The 18,160-nt window shown below is 43.9% G+C and overlaps 1 protein-coding gene across 2 annotated transcripts; it reads right to left on the bottom strand.

Annotated features, from left to right (window-relative positions):
• Positions 1-376: 376 nt before the first annotated feature.
• On the bottom strand, positions 377-17,818 carry rubcnl (rubicon like autophagy enhancer). 2 transcript variants are annotated; one of them, XM_088914760.1, is made up of 16 exons: positions 17,727-17,818; positions 15,065-15,163; positions 12,670-12,790; positions 11,488-12,156; positions 10,276-10,370; positions 9,373-9,574; positions 9,010-9,072; positions 8,384-8,444; positions 6,419-6,554; positions 5,557-5,693; positions 4,534-4,598; positions 3,515-3,753; positions 3,232-3,293; positions 2,751-2,904; positions 2,206-2,296; positions 377-918 (listed from the first exon to the last, which is right to left on the bottom strand). In XM_088914760.1, the coding sequence occupies exons 2-16, from the start codon at positions 15,086-15,088 to the stop codon at positions 806-808; spliced, it is 2,232 nt and encodes a 743-aa protein (XP_088770886.1). In that variant the 5' UTR covers positions 15,089-15,163; positions 17,727-17,818; the 3' UTR covers positions 377-805. The 2 variants fall into 2 exon arrangements, with proteins under 2 accessions (XP_088770886.1, XP_088770885.1); XM_088914759.1 differs by having other exon boundaries at positions 5,557-5,705.
• Between the last annotated feature and the right edge of the window lie 342 nt (positions 17,819-18,160).

Raw genomic sequence — 18,160 nt, forward strand, 5'->3', positions numbered from 1 at the left:
TAGCGCGTAACGCCAAATACACCTCTAGTCAAATTTTACCGTGCATCCCAATAAACAACTCCTACAGTACTCGCCTTACGGTCATTCAAGATAAGTATAAAAACAGTAAATAAGACGACTGTAGAGGCTTTTTAACTAGCTCTCGTAAGCGTGCTTGACGTTTTTTTCAGAGAATAAAGCATTTATAAAGCAAGTTGAGAGCGCGTTAGGTGAGAGTCACTCTACAGTATGTTCCAGATCTTGTTGCCATGATATTGTATCTCAGGTCAGTTCCATCGCGGCATGTCATTAATTATACTTTTAACTTTTAAACTTTCGGTTTGCACTTGTCATTGCATCATATTATATTGCACAGACCTCCAATACACGTTATATATTATTTTTTCATAAGTTTATTATTAAAATAAACATTACAAAACAGAACTCAATTGTTCTTATAACACGATTGTACCAATAATTACCATAAAAACCACCGCAGCGTTATTGCAGAAGGATTCAAATGCTCATCGCATTCCCCAGTTTATCAGAATACTCGGTATTCAGAATAAATAAAATATAAAATGACTCTGCCATTCAAATAAGCATAATATTATGCAAAAAACGTTATTTTTAAATGCATAAGGAATTTCTCCATGTAGATTATTCAAAATGGTACATTTACTGTACACTCGGTCAGTTTCAGGTTTTTATGTAGCTGGTTGTAAAAGGCGATGGAGAATTCAAAAACACTTCTCGGTCGCTAACCATCACGTTAAAAACGCTCCCTCTTAAATGCCCTTTAAATCTTCTCCGCTTGATGTGCGCCTTATAGGACATCTAGAGAGAAGGCATCTTTCAGCTTTTTCCGTGCCTGTATCCGTAAGCATTTAGGACACTCTTCTTCTTTGAAACAGTCTTTGTGAAAACAGGCTTTGCAGTCTGAAAAAAGGACAAAACAGTAATTTTATCAACATCTCCATTTGAAATAATCGCAGAAGAAAATATTAATTTTGTCTCCCCATTCCTATTAAACCTGCACATAGTTCCCAACTTGAACCTGTAAGTACTACAAGAGGTTCTGCATTTTTGGACAACTGAAGTCGTAGGGCGATCCTATATTGGCATACTAATAATTAATAATAATTGCTCACACTTATATAGCGCTTTTCTGGACACTCCACTCAAAGCGCTTTACAGGTAATGGGGATCCCCTCCACCACCACCAATGTGCAGCCCCACCTGGATGATGCGACGGCAGCCATAGTGCGCCAGAATGCTCCCCACACACCAGCTCTCAGTGGGGAGGAGAGCAGAGTGATGAAGCCAGTTCAGAGATGGGGATTATTAGGAGGCCATGATTGGTAAGGCCCGATGGGAAATTTGGCCAGGATGCCGGGCTGACACCCCTACTCTTTTCGAGAAACGCCCTGGGATTTTTAATGACCACAGAGAGTCAGGACCTCGGTTTTACGGCTCATCCGAAGGACGGCGCCTGTTTACAGTATAGTGTCCCCGTCACTATACTGGGGCCTTAGGACCCACATGGACCGCAGGGTGAGCGCCCCCTGCTGGCCCCACTAACACCTCTTCCAGCAGCAACCTTAGTTTTTCCCAGGAGGTCTCCTATCCAGGTACTGTCCAGGCTCACACCTGCTGAGCTCCAGTGGGTTGTCAGTTGTGAGCTGCAGAGTGATATGGTTGCTAGCTGCATACAGCAGTTGGAAAATGGATGGGTGGCTAAATTATTATAAATATCTCTTTGTCTTACCAGACACAGCCCTTAAGTGGAGCCTATGAAGCCTATCATGTTTGTTTGGCTGTTCGTGGCTTATTTTTCCAAGAACCTTATCTATTTTCTCAAGAATCACAACAGCAGCAATCTCAGCTCGTTGCGGATTTTGTTTGAATAACTATCTGTGTGGGTTAGAGCGGGCAGGAGCATCAGCGTCCTGCAACCTTTGGAACCAGCAGAAATTAATTACACGCTGAAGGACAGAAAGAAAGCAAAACATATCATGTTTGTGTGCAGCCCTGTTCAGACATGGGCTGTAAATAATTGTATTCTTTTTCCTGTAACATACACAGACAAAAAGTTAAAAAAAACCTAAAGTGCAACTCGTCTCTTGCTAATAATTTGTAAAAATGAACACAATATAAATCTCATTGCAGTACTTAGATGTTTCGTCAGTGCCATCATTCGTCTGCAGTATATTTCTCAACACTTACCTTCACAGCGTTTACAGGTCTCTTTCTGGAAGGGAAAAAGCACGTCCTTTCCCTTACAAAACTCACAAATAAATCCCTTGGCTAAGCACAACTGAAAAACAAGTGAGCTCAGCATTACAACATCATATCACCCTTTCAAAAAGAATCACATGCAGATTTTACACACAGCTGCAAAAGTCTGTGACCTCAGCATTACTAGTAGGAAATGACCGAATGTGTGGCTAAGGATTGTATGCAAAAATATTTGACATGCAGGTGAAAAATTCCATTTTCCCTTAATAATGCCCTGATATTATTAGTCAATTTTGATACCTGAAAACTTATTAAACTTTTTAAAATTTGTTTAATTTTAATGTGTTAATTTGTCTAATTTTGAAAAGGTTTTCAAGTTTCCAAAACCTGCCTTGCGGTGGCTATTGTACAGAAAAGCTTTCACTGAAGGTACTTTCTAAAAGACCATCTAAAACTGGAAGGAGGTTTCTGTCGCAGCAGGAAGAACTCCTCTCCCGTTATTGCTCTCCAGGGAGCCGAGCCAGCCCGTTTACCTCGCAGGTCTCCACGTGCGCGGAGGCCACGCGCAGCAGGGCTCTGGCCTGGGCTAGCAGCAGACCGCGCTTCACCCTCACCAGGTCATCCAGGGAGAAAAGGTGCAGCTCCCGAGTCAGGTGCTCGGGCAGCTGGCCGAACTCCTGCAAGACACTGACACGGGGGGCGGCGTGAGTCTCGCGCTGCCGAGCCTCCGGCCTCAGAGCTTCTCACGTCTTTGCCCTTTTTAAGTTTCTGTGAGGAATGCAAATTAAATCTTAACAACAACAACAACAACAACACCACAAATGGCAGATAAATGTAACAGGCCAGTCTTTCCATCCAGGTTAGAGGGTAATAGGCCTAGCCCCTTAAACATCTGAGCCTTTATTACACTATTAACCGAGTACACTTTCAAAAGCTGGCATTTACGATGGCGTGTCCACTTCCTGTGTAGGCTGGTATCAGAGTAACATGAGTGAACTGTGTGCATTAACTTACCACTCTGATAATCTGCAAGTCACCAGCAGCTTCTTTATGGCTAATAGTTGTTCCTGAAGTTCCTGTGGAAAGCAGAAGGCAGCAATAAGCTGGAGTGTGGAGCAGGAGCCTACAATGCTGCTACATATTCTGAGCGCACAGTGTGGTCTTCCTCTCCAAACTGTGGAACCCCTATGTTACTGGAATTCAAACTGGGGAACATCTTTCAGATGCTGTTTAAAATCTTATGTGCACCATGTTTCCATCACTCAAAGGAATGAATTGACTCATTAAAAACACTTACCCTGAACCTGTCCAGCTCCTTTGCTTTGGCATACAGCGTTTTGTTAATGCAAGACACATTGAAAAGCGGGTTGTGCCATATGCTGTACAGGAGATGCTTGGAAAAGTTGCACACAAGGTATTTGCCGAAGTCCCACTTCATTAGGATGTGCCCAGGGATGACGGACTCCGAGTCATTATGGCAGCAGTCACAGAAATACTTCCCCAGGTATTCACAGTATCGCAGCTTCTTAATGTACCCTGTTTGGAGAGAAAGTCATTTGCAAACAGCTTGATTAGAACAACTTAAGCGCTGCAAATATAGACACTGTCACAATATGTTTAGCGACACCAGCCTTCCGGATAATTTTTCTCTAAAAAGTCAGGTGATGACATTGAAGCCTGGTGAGAATCTCTTCTGTTTCGGACATCAAATCTTCAACTTTTGAACACGTCACTCCATCTGTGGTGAATTATATATTATGCATCCTGTATTTTTGTTGGTGTAAAAAGCAATAAAAACGCTTGTCAAACAACCAGATGTGTGCTGCCATGAAAACATTTGTGAACCACTAATATAATGATAGGAATTACAGTTTCTTATTAAGATACCCTTGTTTAATCAAAAACTAGTCTTTTGTTACATAACTGGAAGTTTTTTAATGCATGGTTTTGTATTCTTGTATGGCATATTGATATTCAAATCCTGAAAACACCTGTAAACAGAAGGTCTGCTGCATTTTATAAAGTAGTCTTATGAATCACTTGAGGTCACTTTTTATCTGTTGATCTCTGTTCAAGATATCTGTTCTTTTGCAAAACCCCACATAAATCCTACAGCACACCAACAGGATGTCTGAGAACTGGTCATTTCGAAACCACTGATGGAAAATATGTAAAACGACCTTTAAGTTAGAACAAAAAAAGAAGTCTTAAAACTGTAAGCTGTTTTTAAATGTCCTTCGTTTTTTCACAATCAGCACTGCTTGTATCAGTCAGTAACCATTGGGGCTCTGCCGTCCCGCCTGGGGTGGTACTCACTTGGTTCCACCTGGGTGCCACAGCCAGCACAGAGGTAGTGCTGTGAAGCTACAACAGTGCTCCTCCTGGTGGGAAAGACATGACTGGGAGTAAGACCTCATTTTCCATCCTAGCAGCAGCTGGTAGACACATTTTTTAAAAAGCTGAATGTGCACTGAAGAGCAAATTCGGTCTTAACAAACAATTCTGACGCACAGTCTCTCTTGCTTGAAGTTCCCCCTGCCCAAATGTTTTTTTTTAATTCTACAAATATGTAAGACATTCTATAGAAATTATCTTAATATAAGAAATCCATGTACTCAGTGATCCTCCTTTGTAACAAATTAATTATTTAATGTATTAATGCAGTGTTCAGTAGTAATTATAATATTAAAATATTTTTTAAATTGTCAAACAGGCCTACATGCAGTGCTGTGCAAATGTCTTAAATATCTTAAACACAGTAAAGAGTTAAGATATATGTATGTCATGAGCACCTGAGCACCAAAGAATTACTTAAAGCTTCCACTATTTGTTCTACGATTATAACAATGCTATTACTAAAACAGCTTATCTTGCATAAGAAAACACCAAGTTAAGCATTTGGCATTCAGCAGTATGTAATGCATACTGATCAGAATTTTCTATAAGTTGATCACAACAGCTCTTGATAAAGTGTACATGAGGAGTCGACATGACGTTTTGTACAATAGTAGTTAATCTCAGGCGTCCGGTCCAATCTAATTGACACATGGTCAAGTGTTCCTTCACACATCCATCAAGCTAAAAGTCTGTTTTCTGTACTACAAACAACAGATCTATCAGAAAAAAACAGCCTGAAATAAAAAGGCTAAAATTTTAGTACAAGGTAACCATTATGTGTCTGATTAAAAAAGGAAAAACCGCTGAGTGAAGGAATGGATTAATATTACTTCTATGACATTTGCACACCAGCGTACACTTGGAGACTGTGGTATAGCAGGCAGACCCCACATGGTTAGAAGTCATAGTATTTCCTGTTGACAAATAACCCCAGGAACTCACTTCTGTGGTGGGTGGATGTTGAAGATGATCTGAAAGCGGGGAGGGGCCCAGATCAAGGTGCCACGCATCCTGGACTTCTGTTTAATTTCTTCCGCCAGAGTGAGACTGTGCTCCACGTCCATGACATCAACTGGAAACTGTGGAAAAGACTGGCAAAGGGCCCAGTCAGAAAAGGGTGAAGTTATCCTAAAACTTACCTTGATTCACCCCCTAGTGCTCGGCTTATCCTCATTCTCCAAGTGTAAAATTAAACCCAAGCAGTTTGTAACCCTGCCCTCAGCCCAGCCATGAACCTGGCCTTAAAAAAAACCCTCAACTGTAAACCCATTTTTAACCAAAAACTAAATTCAAGAGTTACATAATATTAACATAACCACAATCCCAAACTTCAATATAACCCTCTACTACCTAGAGTACTCCTGAACAGATCTCTGTTGACTCTCTCTACCGACATAAATCCATTTTACTCATTCAAAAAAACAAAAAAGAAAGGGCAACATTTAATGACCCTCGTAAAATAAAAATATCGAATCACCTGCAAATTGCATATTTAACATAGAACTTGATGGAAGATTTCTACTTGATGGACAAAAGATGCTTCTGGCACATAACATGCTGCCATTGGGTACTAGATGTACAATGTTTGTGTGAGGTTTTGGTTAACTCAGGCCTAAATCCTAAATCCGTACAGAATTATTAAAACCGACACAATCTGGACTGTCCTCATTTTCTTCTTTTTTTTATCTTCCCAGTGCAGCTGCCATACAGCAAGATCAAAATGACCTGTTGACACAGCCTGTGTGTCAGCGTTAGACTACACAGTCAGTTAAATGTGGGCGATCAAACCACAGCAAATACTCACTTCCTGCAGCACAGAGGACGAATTGCCCAAGCCATGCCGTTGACTCTCTGAATGTAACCACTGCTTCCGGAATATTCTCACCAGCTGCGTAGCTAGGTTTTCCGCAGAGCAGGGGCTCACTGGGACACAGGAGGAACTGCGACCAAACACACAGAGTGATAAGATCAGGGATAAAATGTCTTACTGTACAAATCTGAAGTTAGGTCTTAGACAAAGAGGGTTCTGACGCTTAGCAACTTAGTTTTCATAAACGATCTTTACATGTCGATTTTTAACACAAAGCAACGTGAAGACCCAAGTGGAATCTACATTGAGGTGCATTTACAATACAGAACGGGAGGCACTTTCTCTACCCAAAGAGTGGTGGGAGTGTGGAACAAGCTACCCAGTGCTGAAGTCGATACCATGTTTTCTTTCAATAAAAGTATGGATGACATCCCCAGACCAATTAACCACTAACCATCAATCAGAATGGGTGGGCGAAGTGGACAGACTCCTTCGTTTGTGACTATTCTGATGATCCTTAGAGCAGCTCCACAAAAAAAGCAGGACCCACCATATTTCTATTTGTTGCCTCTGTCCTAAATAGATGACTCATCTATTTTAATAGAAGGTACAGTACATATTTCTTTCCAACAGTCTGAAAATTTAGACACTAACTTTGAATATTTAATTTTTATCTCAGACGTTACAAAACACTGCAAAGACTGTTGTAGAGGCTAGAATAAGTAGCAATTTAGTACACTAATGAAGGCATTAAAGCCCCTAGTGTGTGTGTATTGCCATTATGTGTATGTATGTACACTATGTGTATGGATATGCAGAGTTATTTTTAAATTGTGTTGTGGAATGTGTGGAATAATTATTGACATACTGTATTTTAAATTAGCCATGCCGCTCTGACTTGAGCTGACTTTGTAAAAACAGCTGTAACTGTCTTACTCTTAACAAGGTTAGAGACTGAATTTCATAGAAATGGATGCAAAGCCCGAGCCTGAAAGGTACTAACCTGTCACAGATTGCATGAGGGTGTTCTGTACGAAAAGGGTTAGAAAACTTGGGCAGTTTGTCTGTTCTGTGGGGCAGACCCAGTGGTGGGACTGTGCTACTGTGTTTATTGAGCTCTATAAAGGCTGAATCTGCACAGGGCTGTCTCCTGCTCCTCTCTTGAAGAAAACCCCACAACAATCAGAAAGCTGCTTCAGTACTGGAGTGTTACAGCAATATCCCAGCCTATATGAAGGCAGCAGCCATATCGCAATGCACCTCAAAACTGTCAGCCCACTGAAGCTCAGCAGGTGTGAGCCTGGCCGGTACCTGGATGGGAGACTCCTGGGAAAGCTAAGGGTGCTGCTGGAAGAAGTGTTAGTGCAGTCAATATGAGGCGCTCCCCCTGTGTTTATGTGGATTCTAATGCCCCTGTATAGAGACAGGGACACTATACTTGTAAAAAGGCGCCGTCCTTCGGATGAGAAGTAAAACCGAGGTCCTAACTTCTGTGGTCATTAAAAAAAAAGAGTAGGGGTGTTACCCCGGTATCTTGGCCACATTTCCCCCTTTACCAATCATGGCCTCCTAATAACCCCCATGTCTGAACTGGCTTCATCACTCTGCTCTCCTCCCCACTGAGAGCTGGTGTGTGGGGAGCGGACTGGCGCATCATCCAGGTGGGGCTGCACACTGGTGGTGGAGGGGATCCCCATTACTTGTAAAGCGCTTTGAGTGGAGTGTCCAGAAAAGCACTATATAAGTGTAAGACAGGGTACAAGGTGAGATTACTTCTGGGAAAGAACTCCAGTTTATCTAATATGGAAGAATACAATAATTCAATTTTTGGAAGTGGAAATATGGTATGAAAAGTCAATCTACAGTAATGAACACCTCTGTATCTTGGTCATTTAAAGCTTGGTTGGTGGTGTGAGATTCCAAATTGAAACAGTTTCAACATTAATGTAATAACTATACCTCTGAAGTGAAGAAGTTGTGCCAGTGTCTGCGTCAGGATTTTGTTTCTCTAACGTACGACCTAAAACAGAAAGAGAGAAGGGTCAGTATATATAACTGAGCTGCATGTTAACTTCTGCTGAGAAGACCCTCCACTCTGTTCTCTAATTTCTGTATTAACCTAAAGTGCCAAATCAGGTATTATTACTGGGAAATCAAATATCCTGGAGATCCATCCTAAGATAATGTATGTGGAAGTTAACCCTTTAAAGCAAGAAAAACACAAGAGTGAGAGATGTTTGCAGAGATGTTTTTCTCCCACAGTGAGACACAGTTCCAGAAGCAAATACGAGAATTGTGTGACCTGTCTGATAGTTCACAAAAAAACACAACTTTGAAGGCAGACATTGACTCATCTTCTTTAGTTTCACATGGAGGCTGTACTTGTAAAACAGGTTTCTGTTCTTCCATGCTTGGACTGAGTCATATCTTGATTCACAGTCCAAGCTAGAGGCTACAGCAGAAACTGCAGCTGCTGTTTGGCTGTCATGGGAATGGCCTTGGACTGTCTTCCTAAAATGAACATCTCTTCTCAAACCCTTGCCTTGCAGACTGATTAGTCCTGACCAATGTCTAGAGAAACTTACTTGTAAATGCGATCTCATTGCCAGGCTCCTTCTGAATATGAAGAGACTGGTGTGCAGAAAATCCTGAAGATTGATAACACAATTCAACACATCAGTCAACTGAATTAAATGCAAAGCGTAAGCATACTTTCTCTGTGATCGGAGACGACTAGGCTCAGAAAAAGATGTCAGGAAGCACAGCTTTAAGTGAAGAGATGCACAAACAGAACAGCACATAGAGCATCTCTGCTGTGTGGATCAGGAGGTCTACAGCTCTATTTTCCAGAGACAGCTTTTGCTTCCCCAGTCTTCTCCACAGATAAAGTTGGGTATTGCTTGTATAAGCCTTTAGTATGACTGGCCGCTGTTCCCCGCAGTAACTACCTTCATAGCCACTGTCGGACGAGGCCACTGACTCGGAGTGCCTCTTCGAGAGGGGGCCACTGCCGGTCTCCTCCTCCGGCAGGCCTACGGGACAGCCCGACTGCCCCCTCCCAGCCTGGCCAGCCCCCTGACTCCACAGTGCGCACTTCGTGCTCTCCAGCGCTTCAAGCACCATGTCCACGATGATGAAATGGGCATTCTCCTGCAGCGCAGCACAGAAAACAGCTCATCAGCTAATATTAAAAATACACTGCTGCTCTGGAATTAGTTTAGAGAAGATTGCTCGGGTACATTCCCGGGCTGAAAAGAGCGTTTTACTCTGACTGGCTAAAAGGACCGGACCCTAAGACTACGAGGAAACCTGCTTCAACATGCTCAAAGGCTTTGACAAAGCCAACCCTACGAACGTCTTCAGAATCCAAGGTGAAAAATGAACCAGATGACGCAAAGGGAAACTAAAAGTGAGAGCAGGAGTGAAGGGTTGGGGAGGGATCAAGTTTCCAGGCTAGTCAGTACTGTAGAAGTGGACAACATGGCTTATTTTAAGACGCAGAGGAATCATTGATCATAGTATCACTTTGCTGCTAAAAAACAAACAAGCTAGACATGTCAAAGTTTTTACGCTCTGCTTCTTTAGTAAACACTGACGTGATAATCGTAGAAGCTCCTTAATGACACTCTTTCTAAAGCTCATGGTTGTACAAAGCTTTCCCACGCTATTCTAGGACAGCACATTTACCTGTATGCGCTGTAACAGTCTTTAATGCTAGTTACTGGGTTTTAATTCCTTCGTTACAGGTTGGATATGCTGTCTGTCACTGGGTTAATAATGATTTCATTAACTGTAACGTTTTAAACATTCCTGATCATTTTGCACGTGAATGTATGAAATAAACGTCTCACCTTGTCAAGGTCGCAGCTTGTTCTTAAAATGTCATCGGGGGAGAGTGCAAGGTGGGAAGGCTCTCTGCTCACGATAGCTGTATCCTTGCACAGCACTGAAAGAGAGGGAGACGAACACCTTCAACTGCAGCAGCTGCATCTCCCTTTCTACACACCGACCAGTGTAAATACTGGCTATGTCCTTTTTTTTTTTTTTTTTAAACGAAGCTATTCTGCAAAAAACACTGCTTTGATCAGATTACAAACAGGTCAGGAAACACAAACACCAAACAGGACAAAGACTCTCATGGTAGCAAGTATCATTCCTGTTTCAGTCTAGCTGAAAACCACTACAGGTTTCGAGCGAGCTCCGCGAGAAAGTTTGCAGACCGAAATCTGAACAACAGCATGAAACCAGAGGGGATGTGACGAAATCTCTGCGGGGTTTTATGCCTGTTATCTGTCTAGTAAAAGAGAACTCAAAGGGCACAAGGACAACCAGTGCAGTAACCAGTGGTTACGTATTCAATCTCGAGTGTGTTATGATACCCTTTCCTGCTTTTCCAAAGTATTATTTCTCCTATGCGGTAGTTTTCAGTAACTTTTCAGTCTGCAGATCCAGAACGCCAGTAGTGACTGGGGTCAGCTGAACCCCCAGCACTGCTGTGCCTTACGAGCGAGTGAACTCTCGAGCGCGTGCGGAATGTGCAGAGCGCCATTCGCTTAGAGACTGCAGGTCCACGGCACGTCTGAGAGACAGTGACCACGAGACAAACTAAGACCGCGCCATCGGCAGGAAACACACAACACGACACAAAACAAACAGTTCATCTTTCGCGGAGCTGAGGTGCCAGTGCAACAGGGAAACCTGATGTGGTGTCCAAATATATATATGTTTATAGATGCAGTACTGTATGTAATAAGGTTCAGCGGTGACTGTTACAGCACACATGAGCCAATGGGGAAAAACTCACCGTTCCCTTTTCTGGGACTATCTGGAACAGAATCTCTTAAAAAACAACGGGAAATAAACTCGGTTGCTTTTGTGGGGCACCGGAAGAGAACGAAGCAGCTTAAAGTGCTTCCGTGGAAACTACTGACGTCAGGGGCTCTAAACCGACATGGAGCCGGACAGGGAACAAAGGGATTCCGACGGCCTCTGTGTGACGCACTGCTACGCGAACTGTGAGGCGGTCGAGCTGGAAGCGGGCACTGGACTTGCAGGCGAGTTACCGGGGTAAATGTGGGTGTCGGAGCTGGACCGAGGCTTGAGGCCCCCGTCCACGAGCCCCGAAGCTCGGAAGGGCAGGAGGCTGAGCCCCGTGGGGAAGAGCCAGTTGAAGTTGGCCGACAGGGAGGTGCTCCTGGGCTTCTCGGGGTGCGGCGCAGGGGCGAGGAGGACCTGCCGAGGCGGGGGGCCGGCACCCGCTCTGCTCTCGTCTAGCACAGGACCCGCGGGGCTGGGAGAGGGCGACTGGTCTGCAGGGGACGATCCGGGCGTCGGCACGCCTGATGGCCACCTGCTCCTGCGGGAGATGACGGGGCTGCTTCTCGGGAGGTATTTGGGGCCGGCGTCGGGGCCCAGACGCGAGGGACCCTGCTCTGCCGTGCCGCCGTCCTCGTGTCGCAGCGGGCTCTCGTCTCCGCCGTAGCCGTCGTCACTGTCGCTCGAGGCCCCCGCTGGGGGGTCTTCGCTGCCGCTGCCAGTCAGGGCCCTGGCGCCGGCGGTCCTGTCCTGCACGGCCGCCGCGGCTGGCGGGGGGCTCTGCGGCCGGGGCTGGTGCGTCGCCCCTCCCGAGCTCTCGAGGACCGACAGGAGGATCTCCTTCACGGTTTCCGGGGTGGCCGAGAGTCTCCGGGAGCTCCCGTAATATCCGATTACAGCCGGCTTGGTGAATTCTCCTGTAACGAGTCGCCAGCGTTACTAAGACTTGAAAGCAAGAAGGAAAGAAAGCACAACTGATGATTCAAAAACAGCCTTTAGTCACTGTGCCCCATGCTTTATCTGGAAAGTAGCTCTGACCTTTGAACCACTCCCCACGTAAAGGCACACTGGGAAGGTTAAGGTTACCGCCTAAACATGAGTTCTTGGTACCACAACTGACTTGGGACAAGCAACTGACGGTGCTTCAATTGGCACACAGAAGAGAAACCTCACTACCGAAAGAGCCACAAAACCTCATAAATGTCAAGCTTCTTTTTGAATGCTTTTCTGGTTTGCCGTAGGTGTAAAACCCCGTTTTTTTGGAGGTTTCGTTAATTTCCCTCGTAGCCTCAGCAGACTGGAGAGCCAATAAACAGCCTAGAGAACTCAAACCAGATAAAAACCAGATGGAGAAGATAAGAATTCTCTGAACGCTTTGTGAGTAAGAAGAGTGTGGAAAAAGGCGCGTGGCGCTAACTGTGCTCAGGTACCTGCTAGCATGGAGGTGAATGGCCTCTGGCATGGAGAAAAGACCTTTCTAAGGACAGCATCAGAGGGTCCTTTCACACAGTCCGGGGGCAGGTGGGGACACACAGCACTGCCACTGTCAAGCTGCTCAAGAAAGGAATGAAGATTGACAATTATGTTACAAAAGAGGCTGGCTCTGGCTCTGGCCCAGTGTGTTGCTGAAATTTGTTTTGGGGGGGGGGGGGGGTGAAATTTCAGAGCAAAAATGCTATATTTTATAAATATTGTGATGTTAATACTGAACTATCAACTGAGGCACTAGTGCTAAGCAGTAATTAGGGCTCTGGACTCAACTGAGAGACTGTGGGTTAAAATCCCAGATAGGGAACTGCTGTTGCACCTCTGAACAATAGACCTTCCTTGGATTACTGACATAAAAAGCCCAGTTGGTTACAAAAGTAAGTTGTTTTGGGTTAAACTATTAGCCAAATAAATTAATAGTTTCTAGTAAAAAACAGTATGTCCTAAGCTAAATTCATAATCTAACAATAACTGCAAGTTTTTTTTTTATCTAGAGCACTTTAAACCAGTTACATCAGTTAGGGCTCAAACAAAATAGGCTTGTCAGCTTTTTACATCGTCCTCAGTGAGCTACAAGCCACAGCAGATGTCCACAGAGACTCAAGTCTAAGTGGCACAGGAGGCTGTTCAAAAGAGTTGCAAAACAGAACCCCTACTTGGGCCACTCTTATGAGAAGCAGTGTGTCACTTTGGCCGCAGTTATGTGACTCTACTAGTTACATGTAAACTGTTGAACCAAGCCTATTTGAATGACTAAAGTCCCTGTTGCACATATGTAAATAAGGGAGTGCAAGATATTTATTCTAAGTGCATCACTCTGAACTCATGTGGCTCAGTACACTTGCAACACTTGCAAACACGGGAAGCTACCCATTCTGCAGACTACTTTTCTCCAGTTTTAGTAATGACTATTTATAAGTCATTTTAATTGCATTGCAGTGACAATTGAGCCCTATTTATCAAAAGAAAATCCCAGAAATAATTTCTACATTTTCACAGCTAAAAGGTTTCAGTTCTCATATCTGAAAGCACTTATATTTTGGAAACTGAGTAGCGTAGACAGGTCCCTCGCTGATGGAGTCAGCCTCAAACCGGCTTCATATTTACTTTCAAATAGAGAGAAAACATGGTAAACCACAAATCTTTTATGGAAGGAATGCATGATCAATTAACAAGATCTATGCAAGATATATATCCAGCTCATCATCGCATTTATTTCCTTGTTATCTGACATCTTACGTGCTGCAGATCTTTTCAGTCATGTCCTCCTTTAACCTCCTGCTCTCTGCTTTGTTTTACACACAGCCAAGACTTTTCCAGCACTCATCTACAGAATTACCTTCTGAAAGCTGAGAAATGAAAATGGGGCAGGGGGTCCTACTCAGTACTGAATTTCATATCCCATGCTGCTGCAAAGCTCCCTGCCGAGCAACTGCGCTGCTATGTTTCCAGATTCCTTGCAAACTGATCAACACGCTAGGCCTCGAGAATATTGTGTATGGTTTTGGCTATGGTACAAAAAGATAGTTACTGTGGTATCGGTCCAGAGAAGAGTGACCGGATCCATTTCTGTGCTTAGAGGAACGTGCTAATCCGACAGGCCAAAAGAGCTGAGACTACGAGTAGACCCAGGCTTTTCAAATCTTCAGTCCTCAAGGGCCTTTACAAAGTCAACCTACTGGACTTCTTTAGAACCAAGAGTGCAACACCAACCAGAGGGCTTGAGTGGAAACTACAGGGGTGTAGTAGTTTCCCCTACTACTGCAGACAGGAGGATGGGGACAGGTGGCGCTTTTACACAAAGGGGTTGTGGGAGCATGGAACATGCTGCTTTTATGTCTTCCAAGAAGCAGCTGGACGAGACCAAATGCCCTCTTGTGATTCGTAGCCTTTTACATGCTTATGTCCACACTCAATCTGTATTTCTGTTTGACTAGCAAAGCTGTAGAAATAAACAATGATCGAGCAAGAGCACAGATCATAGAATACAAAACAAGTCACAGTGCCCTAAAATCTTGAAAAGTGCGGACGTTTTCTTTTCCACCCCAAGCGCGGGTGCACGGGTCATTCACAAAGAACGGTGAAACAGGAAAGTGTGTAACACCTGTCGGAAAATCTTTAGCGGTGCATTGCAAAAAATCATTTTTGCAATCCACCGTGTTGTGAAAACATGTTTACAGCTACACAACGCTAACCTTCCTGTGTGCGTAACTGTGGTGGCTCTTCGGGGTCAGCATCACTGTCTGGAACAGTGCCTGGCTATGTTACCTTGCAAGGGTAATATGGGAGGGATGTACTGCTGAACGGAAGATGCGGACCATGTTAAATACGACATACCATCGGCTGCGACTGAGGGTCCATCGCATTCTTTTACAGGCGGTCTGTCTCCACGTCACGCGTCGACAGTCTGCCAGGAGCCCATTATTTACGCACCAACTAGAAAGGCAGAAGACAGACCCCTGAGCTGAGGCAGCCTGACCGCGCTGTTCACAGTTCTCCACGCACCCTGATCTGAAAGGCCAGCGGGGCAGTTCCTCCTCCCAGTATTTCGATTCCAAATTTTCTCTACAAAATTCTTTTGGGTAAAAATATAAGTTTTTTTCGGGGGGGGGGGGGGGGGGGGGATATATTAATGTTGTAAAATCACACTGAGGTACTAAAATGTACAAACTAAAATTAATAATTGGTTGCTCCCACGTTATTTAGATATACTAAAGCATTGCATGTACTGTACAATGCAGACTGGGAGACTGGTAGAATAGAGGATGATGTATAATATGACCCCCTTAATTAAGCCAAATATAAGCTCATATATTATGTATAATATTTATACAATTATTTTTAAATGTCTTTTGTTGTGCCTCCATGTGTAAAGCAGCCTTTAAATACACATTGAGGTCTACAGAAGAAAGCGAGGGTGTAGTTATTTAAATTATAACTGCAGGAACAACTTCTGCAACACCCCAGAACACCACAACCTCACTAAACCCGTAATCCCAGTACAGACTGCAGAGTGCATGCACTGTTGCTTTCTCTTCTTTCCCATTTCCTTTGTTACAGAATAAAAACGTGACAGATGTTCGGACGATGACTTTGGATAACAGTTAAAATCACAAAAAGGGCCTAAAAAGTAAAATTGTGAAACAATACTCACTTGCATAAACAGTGGCTCCTATTGAAACTCTTAGGCTACAGGTACATCATGCTTTAGCAAGCTTAGAAATGCACTCATACAGTACATGTCACCACAGGCTTCAGAAATCAAAAAGGCAACAAACAACAGAGAGTGAAACAAAAAATAAAAAGCCTATATACAGTACGTTGCATAATTAACCTTTTAATTTAAAGAAAATGACAGTGATCTGGCAAGTATGTTTTTACTTCAATTACTAGGATTTTTAATAAAACAAAACACAACTAGCCTCATTCCAAGAACATACACAAGTACACCTGAAATTAAATATTTTTTTTAATGTTGCACTGGATAGCTTTGTAAAAACAAAATTTAATAAATGAAAGTTTTTACTGAAACTCCTTCCTCTGTATTGTTCTACGGTATGCCATAGCTCTGAAGACACATTTGAACGGAATCAAACTATTAAAGACATTCTTAATACTCTAAGGATGAGCGCGGGACATGGCAGGTAACGTTCACAGACCATGTTCTCACGGCATGTCCAGCTACAATTTAAACATGTCTTTGGACTGCAGGAGGAAACTTGGGAGTATCTGGAGGAACCCACGTGAAGACGAGGAGAACATGCAGACTCCACTTACAGCACCCCAGGTCCGGAACTGAACTCGGGGCCCCAGCCCTGCGAGGAAGTAATGTTAACCCCTGCACCTCTGCGCCACCTCCCTGGATCAATGCACTAAATAAAGAGGATTTAAACTTTGACCACGCTGATAGTGTGCTAAGTGAAATTCTAGCATAAACAATAATATAAAAGATGCAGTTCTGTTCAGCTGTCCTGAGGTCACCAAGCAAATAGCCCGTTAGAATACCCCGATGAGCAGCCTGTTGCAGAAACAAACATCAAAGAGTGGCCTTTCCTTGTCAACACTAATAGTAATGAAAACCGCAAGGAGACAAGAGTGTGTGCTTGCTGCCTCTCAACCAGAAGGAGCACCGCAAGCTGAGTATTGGGGTTTGTGAGTGGGGCCACAACTGAACTCACTCAAACCAGAGCCATCAATCCGGACCAGACCAGTCATCTGGACGTACTTTCAGCTGTATCGTTTACTATTATACACTGGGACAAAAACATCAATCGAGCACTCCAATGCCAGACAGTACAAGGGCTCTGGACCTCAAGGCATAATTGTCCAGCAACCGTCCAGCAGGGAAGACTCACTCACACCTCTGTCTCTGCCTCTAAAAAAATCTGCGGGGTGTTCAGGACTCAGCAGCGAGAATCTTTACCCGGTCCCAGTCTGATGCTCACGTTTGCTTCTGATCTTGAATCTCAGCAGAGCGGACTCTAAAATCTTGCTGAAGTCCTCCGAGGGTTTGAGGAGTGATGAGACTATGAATCTAGGCTTCTTCACACATTTCAAAACAGTACCGCGGAATCCTGCTCAAACTCCATTTTGTTTACAGGCTTAATCCTCTAAAGTTCTTTATTCTCCTTTTTTTATCTCCAGTTCTATGTAATGCGCTTTGGGGGTGATCTCGTGGGTGACACTTTATAAAATGAAGACTGTTACCTAGATGGATATTTTAATTTATATTCCCAATCAGATCTGCACACGAAGGCTTTTTCATAAGCTTACTACGTAAAGAAGTTCACAGCCAAGCCATTCGAGATTCATGCTTTTGATTCGGTTGTCCAATAGCTTGCGCGTCTAATTGTTAATTAAGGTGTTGTCCGATAACCAAAGAAGCAGCAGAATACCTTTTGTAAACACTTAACACGTGGTTTCCTGGGTACCTGTAAAGAGCTGTGCAACCGCTGTTTCCAAACAGCAGGAACCTGAGCCGAAAAGACCAAACACTTACCGGATAAACGTGCTGGTTTCGCAGGTAAGTTCTCCCTCCCGGTTCTGGCCCTGCTAACTGCACCTCATGCCGGGCAGTGTCCTCTGTGTAGTGTGTGCAACCTATAGCTAGTTTTGAAATCTGACCTGATTACCTCACCGAGCGCTAAAGGAGTCTGTTTAACCTGAACTTCCTGTCAGCAGCTGCTAGGACAGTGTCTCCTCCTGGGCGCACAGAGGGAGCATTTATTTGCTTAATGTGAACAGCCCTCGCCTCGGCCACCGGCAGTAGCGCAGTGGTCCGCCGCTGATAACGGGGACGCTCCTTTTGAAAATAACTTTCTGCAGAGCGTGTGGACAGACTTTTATCAACGTGTAGGGTCTTGTAGGGAGGTCAGATGTTATTTGGTATAGGACAGGCCAAGACAAGAAAACGTATGTGCGCGATCGGAGAAT

This window comes from Atractosteus spatula, chromosome 4 (assembly GCF_055471065.1).
Source record: "Atractosteus spatula isolate fAtrSpa1 chromosome 4, fAtrSpa1.hap1, whole genome shotgun sequence".
Taxonomy (NCBI): Eukaryota; Metazoa; Chordata; class Actinopteri; order Semionotiformes; family Lepisosteidae; genus Atractosteus; species Atractosteus spatula.

Coding starts and splice junctions, on each gene's coding strand:
- rubcnl (XM_088914759.1), bottom strand. CDS start 15,088: ATGGACCCTCAGTCGCAGCCGATG. Junction 9,073..9,372: donor GTCCGACAGTGGCTATGAAG/GTAGTTACTGCG, acceptor ATCAATCTTCAG/GATTTTCTGCACACCAGTCT. Junction 5,706..6,418: donor CGTCCTCTGTGCTGCAGGAA/GTGAGTATTTGC, acceptor GCCCTTTGCCAG/TCTTTTCCACAGTTTCCAGT.